This window comes from Spinacia oleracea, chromosome 6 (assembly GCF_020520425.1).
Source record: "Spinacia oleracea cultivar Varoflay chromosome 6, BTI_SOV_V1, whole genome shotgun sequence".
Classification (NCBI taxonomy): Eukaryota; Viridiplantae; Streptophyta; class Magnoliopsida; order Caryophyllales; family Amaranthaceae; genus Spinacia; species Spinacia oleracea.
In genome coordinates this window covers 93,506,466-93,524,599 of record NC_079492.1, presented here as the reverse complement: position 1 = coordinate 93,524,599, position 18,134 = coordinate 93,506,466, and the positions used below count along the sequence as shown (strand labels likewise).

Below are 18,134 nucleotides of genomic sequence, written 5' to 3'. Positions count from 1 at the left end.
ATGACAAAGTGAGGAAGTTTCTATACTATTCGTTGACTAATCCCAATGACACGTGAGGGATATGTCGACACTTCAAGTGATGACCCTTAAGTCAAATGTTATCACTCGGGGGATCGTGAGACCCTCGCAAAAACAGGTCACCATGGCTTGTGTGACGCACTCCGTCTAGTACTTTGACCATCGTCTTGCTCCAAGATTCAGTCAAAGTGGGGGCTAACTGTAGACACCTACTTTTGTCCCCATTCCCGAAAGGGAAAGGTTCGATGATGAGAACATAAATCTCCACTTGACAACGCATCTCCTATAAAATAACAAATCTCAATCACCCTTTTCATTTCACTCAAAACCTGCTATTTATAGAAACCTGCTATTTATGGAAACCTGCTAAAAATAGTAACTGTCGTAATGGGTAGTTGTTAAAAGTTTCAAGTCATAAAAGATAGAAACCTGTCAGAATTAGGTGTTGCACTCCAACATAAATCCTAAATGAGATAGAAATTATGAGAGAATCCTATTCCTAATATGATTCGAAAATAAGAGTCACGTATTAATTAAAATCCTAACGAGCCTAGAGTTCGTAACGGGCCCAGACGCATCCTGTCATAAAATTGATACGCACTAAAAGACTCGATTAAGTCTCATACACTCCGGATTCTAAGAGTCCGAATCTGACAAAGAAACGGCCCAAACATCAATTTCAACGCCCAGCCATGGGCGCTGAAATTGCATGGATCCTATTTTCAACGCCCAGAGCTGGGCGCCGAAATCTTTGACGCCCAGCCTTGGGCGCTGAAAATACCTGGGACGTGTTTTTTCCTAATTCCTCGAGGATTAGAGTTCTACAATTCTATCTTTCCACGAACTCTTTTCTATAAATAGGGCCCTTAAGTTCGACGTGAAAAAAACAACAACACACAATTATTATTCTGAGTATTGACTCTAAACCCCTAAGCCTAAGCCTCATGCTGCAAAACTGATCACGCGTTCTGTCGCAATCGATCCATAAATCGAACAGAACGTATCCCGTCCCATAATTTGAGATTCGTTAAATAAAAGGAGAAATAGCAAAGTCAAAGTGGTTAGTTTTCTGAGAACCGTGACGCACCTCTCAAGGGTGCGTCGTAATGTGTCCCTTTTCCATGGTTTAATTGCTTTCCTCGCCCTTTTATGAACTGTTAAACTAACTAAAATCTGATTGTTCGATCACGCTTAATAAATATGATATTTTTGGGAAATTGGATTATCATGCTAGGTCCCTTAAAACAATCTAAATCAGATAATCGCGTTCGATCTAGTACTATAGGTTGCATATTGTTAAAATCGACTCAGATTAGTTTAATAGTTAACGCATGTCCCTTCAATTATTTATGCTGAGCTAGTAAGGATATCCTGCCTCTGGAGTTATCGAAGAGCGAGTACTCCTCTCGGTAGTTACAGTCCCCCGAACCCTCAATCTCTACCCTGCGGGTGTACGTTGAGCGATCCCCACCACCAGGGATCACAAGGGAACCTACGGCCATCGTGGTCAAACACAATTGCACTCCCTTTATGTCACGATAACCGGGTTTTGTCAGTTTTTCTCATTGTCGTTAAAAACTGAATGGCGACTCCTATATTACTAGTCAATTGGGTGTAAACTCACAGGAAATCCAATTACACTTGATTTGACAAAAAGAAGCGTCACACCCACGAGGGACGAGGTCACGCATTAGCCTCGTGCTTTTTCGACCCCCTCACACGTAACGTCTAACGACTTGAATTTGGCTATAGCGCGGAGCAGCTTGCCTCCAAATATCAGCTTTTCTTATGTTGGTGCCTATAATCTGATCGGAGCAAACTTTAATGTAGGAATCAACCAGAGCTTCATCCTCCTGAATCGACCAACTTCGAGACCGAGATGCAACCTTAATTGGTTGATTTGGGTTGACGGGCAATGGATGTGTCATGATCGGTTCCTGTGTCTCCATAACACGTTCCTCTATAGCTTCACGGTCAACAATAGAGTTAGCATAAAAAGATTGTTGGAAATTTTGAGAGGAAGAATTACCCTGCGAATAAGAATCACAGCCGGGATGCTGATTGTTGTCAGAGTTGAGATCAAAATCACCAAAATTGTTTTCCAAATTTTGAGAATAGTAATTAGGGTCCATTTTATTTTTAAAAAATACGCAAGCACACTAATAATAATAATGACAGTAACAATAATAATAATGACAATAATAATAATAATGACAATAATAATAAACTAAACAATAATAATAATAATAATAATAATTATTATTATTATTATTATTATTATTATTATGATAAAATTAATAAATAACAACCGGAAATAAAATTTTCGAAAATATATGCTACTGGAATGTTCAGTAAATTCAAAAAAATAACACAAATTATAGTAATACTTAGTATTAAAAATGATTTTGATGATTTTAGAGAGAGAAAAATGATTTTTGAAAGTGTGTCAAAATATAGTAAATTTGGTCTCTATTTATAGATCTTGAAATTTTATGATCGTTGGTATAATCGTTTTTTTAAAAAAAATTATTTACGGCAAAATTAGCCGTTAACAAAAATATAGCCGTTTACTGCCATGTCAAGCGGTGGTTGGACCACTTGCTGCTATGTCAGTTGCTTTTAATTACATTACTTGGATTCTTGTGCAAAATTCCCGTTGGAATGCAAAACAAACAACAACAATGCAAAAATCTATCACGTGTACTACCCAATTCCAACTGAACATGATAGTTGTGGGCCCTTTATTTTCGGCGAGCAATACAGTAATTTAGCATGCCTCGCGTGCTTTTTTTATTTTCCTCGTGAGTGACTTTACATGTCCCCACTGATGTAGTGCGTGTGTTTTTTTTTCCTCGCCATTTTATGCTCGTGAGCACTTTTTTTGCCCATTGGTGGGACCACTCCCATCAATGGGGAAAAAAACTCCTCACCACTATCTCTCTACCACTTTCTTACTCCTCCACATCACTTTCGTCACATACAAATTTTGTTACAACAAACTCATCCCACCAACGAGCAAAAAAAAAATCTCCTCACCACTTTTACTTTTACTATTCACTAAACCCCACCACACTTTCTATTTCACACATACTCAATCCATTTTGTATTTATTCAATTATATTAATAACTTAAATGAATTTTAATAATTAGTTAAGATAAATTATTTAATTTACGTTAATTATTTTATTTACGTTAATTATTTAATTTACGTTAATTATTTTATTTACGTTATTTTTATATCTATTTTTAATATTAAATTTTTTATTGAAAATATTTCATAAATTTAAATAAAATAAAGGGACATAATTGAATAAAATACATAATAGATGGACTAAAGCAAGACAAGTTTCGGATAACTAAAACATTACAACAAATAAAAACACTATGTCATAAACTAAAACATCATAAAGCCAAAATATGATTAAAAAAAAATTACGATAAATCAAACACAACCACTAAAAATAACAACTCTTCTTCGAGGGATGAGTTTAATGATTATTGCCTCCATATTTTTGCCAGTTATGCTCAATTAAATCCTCTTTCAAAGAGTGATGAATTTGACTGCTACGGAAAGCTGTTATTCTCCCCAATTATGCGTTAATGGAGAAGGGTTTTCCAGTCTGGAACTCAAAGGGTTCACCATTATTCACTGTTGCGGTTAAGCTCGAAAGGTCTTCTTCATGAGACCTTCGTAACACATCAGCTCGGATATACATATCTCGTTCATCCTCAACCATCATGTTGTGTAAGATGATACAAGCCTTCATTATATCGCCTAATATATCTTCATCGTAAGACATACATGGTTGTCGTACAATGGCGAATCTTGCTTGCAAAACTCCGAACGCACGTTCAACATCCTTACGAACATGCGCTTGTCTGTTAGCAAACAACCTTTCCGTTTCAAGTTGGGGACGAGAAAATCTTTGAATGAACGTAGCCCAATTTGGATAAATACCATATGTGAGGTAGTACCCCATATTGTATTCATGTCCGTTCACCTGAAAAGTTATAGGAGGTGCCTTACCTGTCAAAACATCATCAAAAACAGGAGAACGGTGCAGAACATTAAGGTCATTAGATGAACCAGGAATACCAAAAAATGAATGCCAAATCCATAGATCTTGATATGCAACAGCTTCAAGAATTAGGAACGCTTTCCCGCTACGTCCTTGGTATTGACCTCTCCATGCAGTAGGACAGTTCTTCCATTCCCAATGCATACAATCAATACTACAGATCATTCCTGGAAATCCGCGCATTTCATTTTGATAAAGGATCCTCCTTAAGTCTTCATCAGTAGGACTTCTTAGGTAATCCTCTTCAAAATGCTTGATTACCCCTTGAGTGAAATGTAATAATGATTTTTTAGAAGTTGTTTCACCCATTCGCAGATATTCATCAATTGCATCCGGAGCCAAACCATACGCTAACATCCTGATAGCTGCAGTGTATTTTTGCAATCCTGATAACCCTAATTTTCCGGCAGTATTTCTTCTCCGTTGCAAGAAAACATCATTTTCAACCACTTTGTTCATGATACTCAAAACAAAGGTCTTCTCATTCGAAACCTTCGACGAAACTGCTTGTTTGAATATACTGGATTTTCCGCAAAGTAATCCTTAAACAAGAGGTTATGCCCTTCTTCACGGTTTCTATCTGCTGGACTCGGAATGGTATCATTCTCATTTCGAAGTCTACGACCTCGTGGAAAGAATGTGTTTGGTAAGTGATGAGTGACAAATTCGTCAACCATTCGATCAACTTCTCTGTATGGATTTTCATCAGCAGATTCTGATCTTGAACTGTATTCAAATACCATTTTTTTTTGAGATATAGTAGAGTGTGATAATGACAAGTGAGTGTGAGAAATGAGTTTGATAATGTGTGTGTATTTAAAGAGTAATGTGGATAAGAATATATGGATTACGTGATAAGATTTTAATGGATTTTATTGGATTTTCTTATATTTTCCAAGATTTTTAAAGATTCTCGATTGGTTGATAGGATTGTATGGAATACGTGATAAGATTTTTTTGGATTTTCTTAGATTTTCGATAAGATTTTTTTGGATTTTCTTAGATTTTCGATAAGACGTTATTGGATGTTCTTAGATTTTGTTGATAAGATTTTGTTGATAAGATGTTATTGGATGTTCTTAGATTTTCTTAGATTTTCTATTGGTTGATAAGATTTTATGGATTTCTTGATAAGATTATATTGTACTTTCTTATAATATAATAACAACAATGTGTAAAATACTACTTGGCAATAAAAAATAATATAATATATTACATAACACAAAACAATACAAAGTTAAAGATATAACAGAACTAATACAAGTTTAAAGGCACAAAACGAATTAATACAAGCTTATTGAAAACTTATTAACTAGATTGTGACATAAAATTTAAACACATGAAATAAACTAAAGATTAAACACTTTGCTAATTATCACCACTATAAAACTCCAACATCAATCTTGCCTTAACTTTTTCCTCATCAGGAGTTAGACAAGCCTTAGACACCAATGTTTGCAAGAAATCATGTTTCATATTTTGCTTATCCAACTGAATTCTCTGTTCCTCTATGTCAAGTTGTCGCCTCCTCATTATAGTCTTTTCTGCTTCTCGCTCGAATCTCTTTAAATTTAGTTCGTGCTCATTATTCCTCACTTCAGTGTTAGCTTGCAAACGACTTCCAAAACACGAAACTGCCTCTGATGATTCTGCCCCTTTTCCTTTTCTTCTGGCCTTAGCTTTCTTTACACCATCTGGTCGAGATATACCTCCAGATACGAAGCTCCCACCACTTGTCAAGACGGTGTCACCATCATCATCAACTCTAGTTCTCTTGCCACTTCCATTACTCTCTTCAGTAGAAATTGGTAGACTGGCATCGTATGTTTCTCTCTCTGTCTTTGGCATACCCCACCTCATCATCACCCTCCACTTTTGGTTTTCATTAGTAAGCATCTTCCAAGCATGCATCAATGTAAAGTTCTTTTTGTTTTCTGTGCGGAATAACTGGTGAGCGGTAACAACTTGGTCCGCATCATTATTCCCACTTGCAAATAACCTACCAGCCTTTTCAAAACTAGCAGCCCACAACATGATGTCTGGAGACATCCTTCCCCAAGGACTCTCTAAACATTTTGCATTTCTTACAGGAAGTTCGTATGGTCTACCTACTTGAATTTGGCTATAGCGCGCAGCAGCTTGCCTCCAAATATCAGCTTTTCTTATGTTGGTGCCTATAATCTGATCGGAGCAAACTTTAATGTAGGAATCAACCAGAGCTTCATCCTCCTGAATCGACCAACTTCGAGACTGAGATGCAACCTTAATTGGTTGATTTGGGTTGACGGGCAATGGATGTGTCATGATCGGTTCCCGTGTCTCCATAACACGTTCCTCTATAGGTTCACGTTCAACAATAGTGTTAGCATAAAAAGATTGTTGGAAATTTTGAGAGGAAGAATTACCTTGCGAATAAGAATCACAGCCGGGATGCTGATTGTTGTCAGAGTTGAGATCAAAATCACCAAAATTGTTTTCTAAATTTTGAGAATAGTAATTAGGGTCCATTTTATTTTTAAAAAATACGCAAGCACACTAATAATAATAATGACAGGAACAATAATAATAATGACAATAATAATAATAATGACAATAATAATAATAATAATAATAATGAAAATAATAATAATAATGACAATAATAATAAACTAAACAATAATAATAATAATAATAATAATAATAATAATAATAATAATTATTATTATTATTATTATTATTATTATTATGATAAAATTAATAAATAACAACCGGAAATAAAATTTTCGAAAATATATGCTACTGGAATGTTCAGTAAATTCCAAAAAATAACACAAATTATAGTAATACTTAGTATGAAAAATGATTTTGATGATTTTAGAGAGAGAAAAATGATTTTTGAAAGTGTGTCAAAATATATCAAATTTGGTCTCTATTTATAGATCTTGAAATTTTATGAACGTTGGTATAATTTTTTTTTTTTTAATTATATACGGCAAAATTAGCCGTTAAAAAAAATATAGCCGTTTGCAAAAACAAGTAAATCTCTGATTTACAAAGTGACACATGGCAAGCGGTGGTTGGACCACTTGCTGCCATGTCAGTTGCTTTTAATTACATTACTTGGATTCTTGTGCGAAATTCCCGTTGGAATGCAAAACAAACAGCAACAATGCAAAAATCTCTCACGTGTACTACCCAATTCCAACTGAACAATGATAGTTGTGGGCCCTTTATTTTCGGCGAACAATACAGTAGTTTAGCATGCCTCGCGTGCTTTTTTATTTTCCTCGTGAGTGACTTTGCATGTCCCCACTAATGTAGTGCGTGTGTCTTTTTTTCCTCGCCATTTTATGCTCATGAGCACTTTTTTTGCCCATTGGTGGGACTGCTCTAAATAAAAGCAACTGCAGTACAAAACTTTTAAAAAAAACAATCTATCTATCTATAACTATACTAGAAGAAAAGTCCATAAAAGCAAAGGAATATTCTTGCGTGGACCTGGTCGACAATAATATTAGTGTGGACCCAAAATCAATAATTTTCACTAGCACATTTTTACACTCATAGTGACCTTTATTGTTCATATAGTAACTATAATAAATTAAACACCAACATTTTTAGACATAGTAACCATTTTTTGAAGCATAGTAACCCTATGTTTTTAAAAGCGAATTATGACTTAAAATCACATTATTCAAGCACAACATGTATCAACGACACTAATTAGATATTTATTTTCCATAATAATCCTAATAAAATGCCAAAATAAATTAGGCACAAGTTGTTAACTTTATTTTAAGACATGGTCCACAATAAATTTATTGTGGACCAAGTCCATTTAAGAATTATATAAAAGGGAAACTGACACATGTCGCTCTCACAATCAAATTTTTCCCGCTCTTTTGTCCTGCCCTAATTAAACAGAATAATTATATTATTTACTTGATTTATGACAATATTTTCCCTTCCCTAATTAAAAATAATAATTATATACTTATTTGATTTATGATAACAGTGTATTATTATAATATGTTAAGAAAATATAGATTGTTAACTAAATAAAATATTTTAAATGTATTTTTATATTTTGGATATGTGAAAACTTTACGATTTTCAAAAGATTCTACTATTTTGTACAATACTAAAAATGATTTATTTTTGGACAGTACTTAAATATTTTAAATGTATTATTTATACGCCTACTTGATTTATGATAACAATATATTATTATATATGTTACAAAAATATGGATTCTTAACTAAATTAAATATTTTAAATGTGGAGTATTATTTATATTTTGAATATGTGAAAAATTTACTATTTTCAAAAGATTATACTTTTTGTACAGTACTAAATATAAATATTTTTTTAAACATGTTGGACACAAAAATTTAAAAACGTATTGTTTAGGATAGACATATTTTGTCATCTTTGGTAAGAGAATGTCATACAATAATTTTTTCCCGCTCTCACAATCAAAAAATTTCCGCTCTTTTGTCCTGACCTAATTTTATGGTATCTTTGATATTTTTTAAGTATAGATTAGACCTGATCAAAATGCGGGCCGGGCCGGGTTCGGGTCGGGGTCGGGTGCATAAAAATTTGTCCGTTATGTCGGGCCGGGCCGTGCCGGACCAAACTCCGGGCCGATTTTTTGTGCCCAAAACCCACTATTTCGGTCCAAAAATAGCGGGCTTTTCGGGTCGGGCTAAATTTATAACTAAAAATGTTGCATTACGTTCTCCGAAGCCCGCAAATTTTTTAAAAAGTTCGGGCCGGGCCCGAAAATCGGGCAGAAAAAGTCTGCCCAATACCCGGTAATTTTCGGGTCGGACTAGCGTTGATTAGCTCTAGAATCTATCCATAACTATACTAAAAGAAAGACCCGTAAAACCACATCTGACACATGTCATGCTCTCATTAAAAAATTTCCCGGCCTTTTATCTTTCCCTAATAAAACGCATTCACTTATGTAATTATTTTTAATTTGGTTTGCTTTTATGTTGCAATTAAATTGATATTTTTTTTGGTGATAATGAATTCCTAATTTTAATTACTTGTGATTTTTTTACGGGAGTATAAAAGTTGGTTTCATTTTAATATAACCCCTAGCGACATTTTTTGTGTGTGTTTTATTATTAACACTAGAGGAAATTTAGTGGATACGGTAGTAACGTGGTTATTTGAGTGGGTAAAGTTGTGAACACAATGGGTAAGACATGTATTACAGATTTATGAGAATATCTAAACAGGGTGTATGGAAGAATAATTCCCAGGTTGTTTGGTTACTTAACTAGACGAGGATGGTATATGGAGTTCTACACAAGGGAGGTATGTATTCAAAACGACATAACACTCATACACACTCTGTTTTGCAATGAAATCTGTAATATAGAGAAATTAAAGTTTGAGTCTTAGAACTGTCAAAAAATAAAAATTGAGTCTTAGAGGGGAAGTGCATATGGGATTTTAGAGGAATGGAATTAGACATCCCCTGACATGATACATCTAAAAAGGCCCAACAAAAAATTTGAATGAAATAAATTCATTGCAATCAATCAATACATTTCCATACGTATTATCAACATCTACTAATACATCATCAACAACTATGCATATATTATCAACGACTACCATGATAGAATAAACATCTATTAATACATCATCAACAATTATAAATATACAGTAAACCACCTACCTATAACAATATTGCATTTTCTAGTTTTTTTTATTAGTCAGTTTAATGAATTGGGTTTTTTTATGACAATATCTTATAAAAAAAGTTGCATGAAAAAGTCCTATAAATTTTATAGGGGATTTTTAATCGACGCCCGCGTTAGTTAATAACGCCCGTATATTCAATGTTAAATGACGTACTTACCTTTTAAAATAAATCTAACCCCCTCCCTCTTCACCTCTCCCAAACTCTCCTCTTTGTTTTTCCGGCCAAAATTCATCAACACCGAGTACTACCCACCGGCATAAAATTCGGCCTGCTCCGCTCTTATGCCCCTCTAGCCTCCAGTCGTCTCCGTCTCACCCTCCAAAAAAAATCAGAACCTCACATAAAAACAGGGGAAAGAATATCCGTTTATATCTCATCAACAATTCAAGAGTTAAAAAAAAAAAAATCCAGAAATATCAACAAATAAATCCTTTTTGTTTTCAATTAACTCCGCAATATTCACATCTAAAAACAAACAAATATGTACTCATTGTTCCAAACAATTGGAAAGTTCGTCAAATTTGTACATAAATCATTAATTTCACGGGCAATCAAAATCAAGAAGTAGAAACACAGAAATCACGAAATACTCAGGTACCGCACAATGTTTTCGCAGGCCACACGACGGTGGCGCACAAACTTTGCGCCAGTGACATGGATGTCCCGCAGACCTTGAGCGATACTACCGTGTTGCCGGCGCAAGATATGTGAGCCATCGTCGTGTGGCCCGCGCAAATTGCGTGCGGCACCAGCTTTTCATTTAAATAACAAAATTCGATTTTCCTAACCTCCAACGACGGGGGATGAGGATGCCATGAAGACCATGACATTGAAATTCCAGTCGACGTCAATATTGATGGTGCTTCTCGACAGTGCTCTATTCTTGGTGATGGTGCTTCTCGGCATTAATGGTCATGGTGCTTGCTCTATGTTGATGGTGCTGTTTGAATGGCCAACTTCTCAAAGGATAGGATAATGGGGCAGAACTTATGGTGGCTACGATCTAATGGTGGGGTGAAGGATTAATGGTGATGGTGAGAAGGGAGGAAGATGGTGGTTGGCCGGAGGTGTAAGCTGCCAGAGTTTCTCGCAAGCGGGGTTAATTTTTACAAGGGTACAACTGTACTTTCATATTAAAAATGCGGGCGAGTTTAGCGTACACGGACGTCAAATAACGATACACATTTTATATGGTATTTCGTACTCCGTATAAGATACCACCTTTGCCTATAATCGTATATTCGTATGGTATCCACTTGTAGTTTTGTGGAATGTATACAAGTACTCCATAGTTGACTGTATATATTTGACAGAATAGACTACACTTTATGTACTGATCGACATATACAATTTGTAGTTCCAAGTGGGGTACAATAGTGGCAATTACTAGAACATTGGCATGCATTGTGCTTGATAAGATATTACAGAGTAGAATTTTTGTTATGTGCAGAATTAGATAAATTTATGTTTTAAGTGCTTTTAGAGACGGTGATAAATCAAGTGGGACAATCTTTTTGGGGTGAAGGGAGTATTATTTCATACACGAGTCCAGATCCTCTAGAGTTTTAATAAAACTCTACAAGGTAGAGTTGTTTTTAAACCATACATTTTAAAACCAATGGTTCATATTATGAGTCCGGATCCTCTAGGCTTTTAAAATAACTCTACAAGGTAGAGTTTTGGTGGGGGAGATCAAGATACTACTTTACCGCTAACATTTTGTTGTATTTCAAATTTTGCGCGCAAATGTATTACCTCCCTTAAAAATATTTTCCTGGTTCTTGGTTAATAAACCCAAATTAAATCCCTTTTACCAATACACAATCAATCAATGTATATCTCACCCTTCCTTGTTGTTCCCAAAAGGAGAAAACATATGTTTCACCACTTTTTTCCGGCTTCTTAATTTACATGGAGAAGTTGCAATATTCTCGAAACACGCTGATGTATAACAGCGTAGATAGTCCCCCACCCCCCCCCCCCCCCCCCCAAAAAAAGCATTTTTTTTGCTAAAATCATTTCACAAAAACTTACAAAAGCTGGATGCTACAAATTCAACTTATTAGTAAAGAGGAATTAAGAGGTTTAATGGTGAAGGGTAATGCTTCTTGTGAAGGGACATCCTCGATCATAATATAAAAAATGGTAAGGTTGGGCTGACAAACGTACCTGATTTGTCTGACCTAGCCCTGTTGCCTTTGGGGTTGAAGGTAATGGTCAAGTGGGCTCTCAAAACTGTGGACGTCGATGAGAATAGTCCATTGGTCCCACCAACGGAGAGTCATTTTGTTGATCCAGTTTCTACACTTCCTCGTCAAAGGGAGCATTGTGTGTTGGACGTTGGTACTGATACGTTGAATTTTAATAGTTATACGGATATGTTAAATATTTTTAACATAATCCAGACTAACGAATTGGGTGGTTTTGTTTTTGGATCAAAACCCATATCGGCAAATCCACTAGATGGACGTAGCTTGGACATTAATCTGACGTCCAAATGAAAAAGGGTCATTTAGCAAATAGAATTTTCAAGATAATTGAATGGAACTGCAAAGGGATGTCACATGATACATTCCTATCACAGGCTCGCCATTTAAATCATCTGCATTTTCCTGATATATTAATTATATTAATTATAACGGAAACTAGAGTCTCGGTTAATATGGGAGGGTTATAATTATATGCAGAGGCAAAGTGCATTGTTATGCTATTTATGGAACCTCACCAACCTATGGCCTTGACAACGGGCTTGCGATCTTAACTTTGAAGACGGGAATCAGTTTGACATTGACTGATACAAGTGAAGGATTAACAAGATTTAAGTGAAAGTATGTAGAATGAAGTAGTTAAAATCTAAATAACTTATAAGTGTGTACAAGTTTCAATTATTAGAAGTTTTAATTATTTCTCATTTGTCTTCAGAGTGCTTTATGTTTTTTCTACTAAGAGTGTTACAATGTTTCAATGATATCCAATGAATTTAAGTGTATCTTGTATGAACCCTTTTTTTTGCAACCCTTACTGCTAATACGTTTTACAATTTCAGGATAAGGTAAAAATTATACGTGTAATAAAATCTGAAAGATATTAGTGTGGATATTTGATCCCTTTTTGCTACATCAGAAAATATAAAAAGTTCACTAGCCACTTTAAGTAGTTTGGTGACATAATGGTTTTGTCATTATTTAACAAGTATATAGTCAAGTTGATTATATATTTTAGATTTTTAGTCACTAGGAGTTGATAATAACTTGAATAGATATTCATTCCAAACATGAAATGAGGTGTAATCTTAGTTATTGACTGTATAATTTAGTTGTGGACTGTAATATAGTGGGTGTAATGGTGTAGTACACAGTTTAATATGAATGTAGTAAGTTCATGGAGTTGACATAGTTAGTTGTACTTTGTTGGTATAAATGTTAGTTTGCATGTTAATATATGACTTATTTTGAACATAATTATAATTATTTAGACTAATAAGATATTACCTGTTAAGACTAATAAGATATTACGAATTATTATTCTCATGTGCAACCTACAAAAGCAATTGAGGTTATAGATTTAACTTTCTAGAAAGGTTTGTAAATTTAAGTTTCTAGAGAGGTAGTTGTGAAAATACGGGCCATTGTGCTATTATTTACTTTACAAGCCTAAAAATTGAAGGGCTATAAAGGAACATAGAACTTGCTATTCAACCTACATACAATTCAACAAATTGGGCCAAACCGCTGAACTGAAATTGGCCAACTTACAGTCCCAAATAATGGCCAAGTTACAATTCCAAAAAAAATGAAGGGCTACCTATGAAGGCCCCTCATGTGTCCTTAGTTATGTCTCTGGCTTCAAGTTCTCGGTTGGCTGCTTCGATGGACGTTTTGACGGACTCCAGAGCATCATTCTACGGTGACAAAACATCCTCCGTAAGGAGGGACAAACGAGCCGCATTTTTATCCTCCTGTATATACAATAAATTTGTTGTTACAAATATAATAACTCTGATCATAAACAACTACCACTTCTAACTGTTCATAGAATTTCTTCGCATACTGCTTTATACCAACCAACGTGTAAACCCCGCAGCTGTGACTATTACAAGGAAATCGCACAATGTGTTATACTTCCTCCGTTCTTATGTATATGACACAATTGGATTTTCGACACTATTCTCACAAGGTCCTTTGACTTCATTTTGTGATTTACACTTAAGAAAAAACATAGTCGTGTGGGGTCTTATTAGAATCGTCTCAATAAATATTTTTTAAATATCAACTCTTTATAATTTTTTGTTATCCATAATTAAAGATATTAATGTTTGAAATTGTGCATTGGCAATGTGCCTAAATAATTGTGTTATTTAAAAAAGAACTGAGGAAGTAGTAGTTAAGTTCAAATAATACGTGTATATATAAAAAAAAAATCAACCGATAATGTTACCAATTCGTTTGTTGAGTTATGATGATTTTCGTTTTTAACCAAGAGTTAATACTCCCTCTTTTCCAAATGTTATCAATCCTATGAAATAGATAATCCAGATCATCAACCTACCAATGAACAATTGCATGTTATGGTTGAGATAAAACTCATAGACTAAGAAATGAAATTGTTTACATATTTGCATATATGCATGTATGCTTGTATACTTAGTAACAATCTAACACCTTATTATTTTTGTGATAGTTTCAAAGTGGTCGGAGACTGGATCAACGGAGTTCAGATCAATGACAAAGATCTCTGACCGATTCACAAACACGAACATTGCCCACCAATGATGTGTCTTTTCCCCTATTGCCTTCAAAACAGGGATATATACCTGTACACATCATATAAGGAAAATATTACTACCCTTGTTGGCCCAATTGACTACCCTTTGTACAAAAAAAAATATATCTGGACCTCTGCAACACGGCATAAGCGAGAACGCAGAATCACTTTCACTTGATTGGATGTATCACTTTCAAGATCTTTACTTTTGACATTCCCAGGACATTGCATAACACGTATTTGCCATAAGATAAACCATTTTATGGTTATCAGATAATATGCATTCGATAAGGGTACAAGATTTAAGAAACTATACCGATCGTTAAACGTACAAGCTTTAAGAAACTATACTAATTATTAAGCGTACAAGCTTTAAGAAACTATACTGATCGTTGAATTGAATTAAGTACATAAATCAGCTGTAATAGAATGAAGTAAAACCCTTGCGGCAAATGTGTGGTCCAACATACATCTTCAACTTCTTTTCTCAAACATTTTTTGCCACACAATCGTGTACAAGGCATCCGCAGTCCTAACATACTACATAGTATATTAATAATCTTCAAAATATAATTACCAAATTGTAGGCTGAGTTGGTAAAATTATATCAAAATATTCATAGTAACTTTGGCATACCTTTACTTCAACACCACTACCCTCTTTTGTAACAGAATTGCAGTCGTCGATACTAGCATACATGTCTTGAACCTTAATGATGGGATACAAACTACCATTTTCATCATGGTAATAATCATGTTAGTATTCTTTACTATACCAAACCACACATTTCCCAATCATGTCATGTTGTAATAAGTGTAATCATAGAGGTCTAACCTGGAGTCTAAAATGCCCAATGCAACGGGAATGCAATGGTGGCTTCTTGTTTGGTACATGCGTATGAACTTTACAAGGTTGTTTTGGAATCCAATATTAGACCTTCTTTCACCAGTAGTGACAGACCTGTACACTACTTTCTTCCTACGCAAATGGCGTATAAAACTCTTATTTAACTTCGTCTCATCTGATTCTGAACAGTTGTAGACTTGTTTATCATCCACATCGAAGTCTACAACGGTAAAACTTAGCACCCGAGCCTCAAAGTCGCCAGGTAAAATTTTAGCACATGATCCATATGATCTCTCATCTGGGAATTGTAGTTGAAATGCATCACCAGAGGTAGGTTTCGGGACAAGAGTTGTTGTTTCTCCATATTTATCTGAACATGACAAATTCCAAGTAACAAATGAAACATTCTGAATGTTAGACTTAGCAAGAGAAGCATCATATATTTCCTGCGTCGGGGTTTGAAACCCAACTAGTGAAGACATTAATAATTTATCCTCTGTTACAGTATGAAACCTCTTTACCAACTGATTTTTAAGGCGTATCTTTGTCTTGATGTTCATGAGCCACTAATGTCTCATCCGCATTTGCTTCATTTATTTCTTTCGTTGGTGCCAAATCATTTTCATCTCCTTCCATGTCATAACCTGGCCCCTCATCATCCCCTTCCCTTTTATCTTCTTCCCTTTCATCTCCTTCCATGTCATTACTTTCCCCCTCATCATCTCCTTCCCTTTCATCTCCTTTCATGTCATAACCTGCCCCCTCATCATCTCCTTCCCTTTTATATTATTCCCTTTCATCTTCTTCCATGTCATAACATGCCCCCTCATCTCCTTCCGTTGATGAGTCTTCTGTTGTTGCTTCATCCTTTGCAAGTCTCTTAGCCCGTTCCCTTTCAGCTTTTTCCTTTTTTCGTTCGTGAGGATTTTGGTTGGTCGTCGCCTCCTCCTCTGTTTTATCCGTCCACTTGTATTACTAATGGTTGTCACCCTTACCAGGTCCTCTTCCATGCATGACAGACAATCAGAATCCCTCGCTTCATGTATGTGAGATTCCCCGTATGCAACATCAAGGCACTGTACAAGTTGATATTTCAGTCAACATAAGTTAACAAATGTATTTATAACAAAAATACATTCAAAATGACAATTTAATCCTACAGATAAAGGAAGCTAGAATATATGAAAGGAACTTTTTCATTAACAAATATTTGCATACCTCAAGGAATCCATAATCCCCACCATCGACCTTGTCTTCACTCCGAGCTTTACTAATCTCATCCTTTGTCCACACCTTCAACATGGGAAAGGTGCCCCATTTCACTGGATTCCTATCCAATCGTTCCAAATACAACAACTGCAAAATCATATTGCAATGTCACAACCTGGTATTTAGATAAATTCATTTAAATAAGGTAACTAAGATCTATTTAAATGAAAGTCGTCTCTTACTTCCTTACCACACCAAATATAGATCATCCACCACAACCTCCCGCATATCTTTTCTTGTAGAAGACGCTCGCAAATCTAGTAACACTAGCTTTCAGTTTCTTTAGCACAAGTGTACACCAATCATATTGTGTCCGTTGCACACGTTAATGCAGGAACCATATCGTTCCCCAAACGAGGTGATTACGTTGGACACAATACCATATCCAACGCTAACAATAAAAAAGAGTCTTAAGTCCTCCTCCTGGTGCACCTCCCACTCCCCCTCCGCTCTATCCATTAATTTTGCATCCACACGTATGCACCTCGATATCACCTTTTTCCCTCTTTCAGAATTCTCAAAATAATTCCCATACTTGTTCATCAATGCGTTGCTCTTGGATTTCATTTCCTTATTCATGTCACTGAGAGGTACATTCATCCCTTTATTAGGGATGCCTAAGATCCACCTCACTTGATTTTTTGACAGCCTGTACTCTATCTCATCTAGATATATCAACTTCTCATTCACATGGTCAATCCAAGTCATTAACCAATAACTAAACTGCCTAGGTAAATGCAACCTAACTAGGTTCAGGAGGCCTGCAAATCCCATCTCCATGAACCATCTTCTCCTTCTCTCATCAAAGTGCTGGCACATTTTTCCAAAGGCTTCGACTTTGCATACAACATTTGGTGCCTGTCCAAAATGAAATATAGACATTATAAACTTAAACTAATTTGTTAATACCATTTATATACTACTTAAAGATGCATTTGTAGCTCAATAATCCTATGTAAGTGCTTTTCCTGAAACTTCAACACTTTACCATCCTCCTTCACTTGTCTACCCTTGCTCAAACTATTGTCCCGCTCAAAACAAAAGCATGAACAACTATGTCACTAGGACTCTGATATCTAAACTACCTAAGGAATCAATAAAAGCACACAACTCGCAATTAGACTTGTTATATAGAAGTGTTTTCACCTTAAACAAAGAACCATCGAACTTTAGTACTTTCTTCTTTCTCTTTCTTACTTTTTTACGTGCTTCATAATCACCTTCACTATGCTTTCCTTTAGTCATCTTCTGACGCAATAAAATATAACTTATACAACTCTACCGAAAGACTTTGTTACACATGTCTACTAAAAAGGTTGAATTATATGTTATTCCACTAAAATACTCAAAAACAAGGATTGATAAATTGGCCTACCGTTCCATATGTATCTGAATTTGTCACAGATGTATCAACCGAATCTTCGTCAGTAACCGGTTCCTATTCAAGATCATCT

General features: G+C 35.2%; 3 protein-coding genes across 3 annotated transcripts; all 3 read right to left on the bottom strand.

The window, feature by feature from the left end:
• Window positions 1-3,608: 3,608 nt before the first annotated feature.
• On the bottom strand, window positions 3,609-4,556 carry LOC110780465 (uncharacterized). Its single transcript, XM_021984853.2, has one exon. The coding sequence runs from the start codon at window positions 4,554-4,556 to the stop codon at window positions 3,609-3,611; it is 948 nt and encodes a 315-aa protein (XP_021840545.2).
• A 909-nt stretch (window positions 4,557-5,465) lies between these two features.
• LOC110805242 (glutathione S-transferase T3-like) lies at window positions 5,466-6,605 on the bottom strand. Its single transcript, XM_022010848.2, has one exon. It carries the CDS (start codon window positions 6,603-6,605, stop codon window positions 5,466-5,468), a length of 1,140 nt encoding a protein of 379 aa, XP_021866540.2.
• Window positions 6,606-14,372: 7,767 nt separating this feature from the next.
• LOC130463845 (uncharacterized) lies at window positions 14,373-17,704 on the bottom strand. Its single transcript, XM_056833107.1, has 3 exons — window positions 16,871-17,704; window positions 16,630-16,767; window positions 14,373-16,487 (listed from the first exon to the last, which is right to left on the bottom strand). Exons 2-3 carry the CDS (start codon window positions 16,711-16,713, stop codon window positions 16,155-16,157), a joined length of 417 nt encoding a protein of 138 aa, XP_056689085.1. The 5' UTR covers window positions 16,714-16,767; window positions 16,871-17,704; the 3' UTR covers window positions 14,373-16,154.
• Window positions 17,705-18,134: the final 430 nt, after the last annotated feature.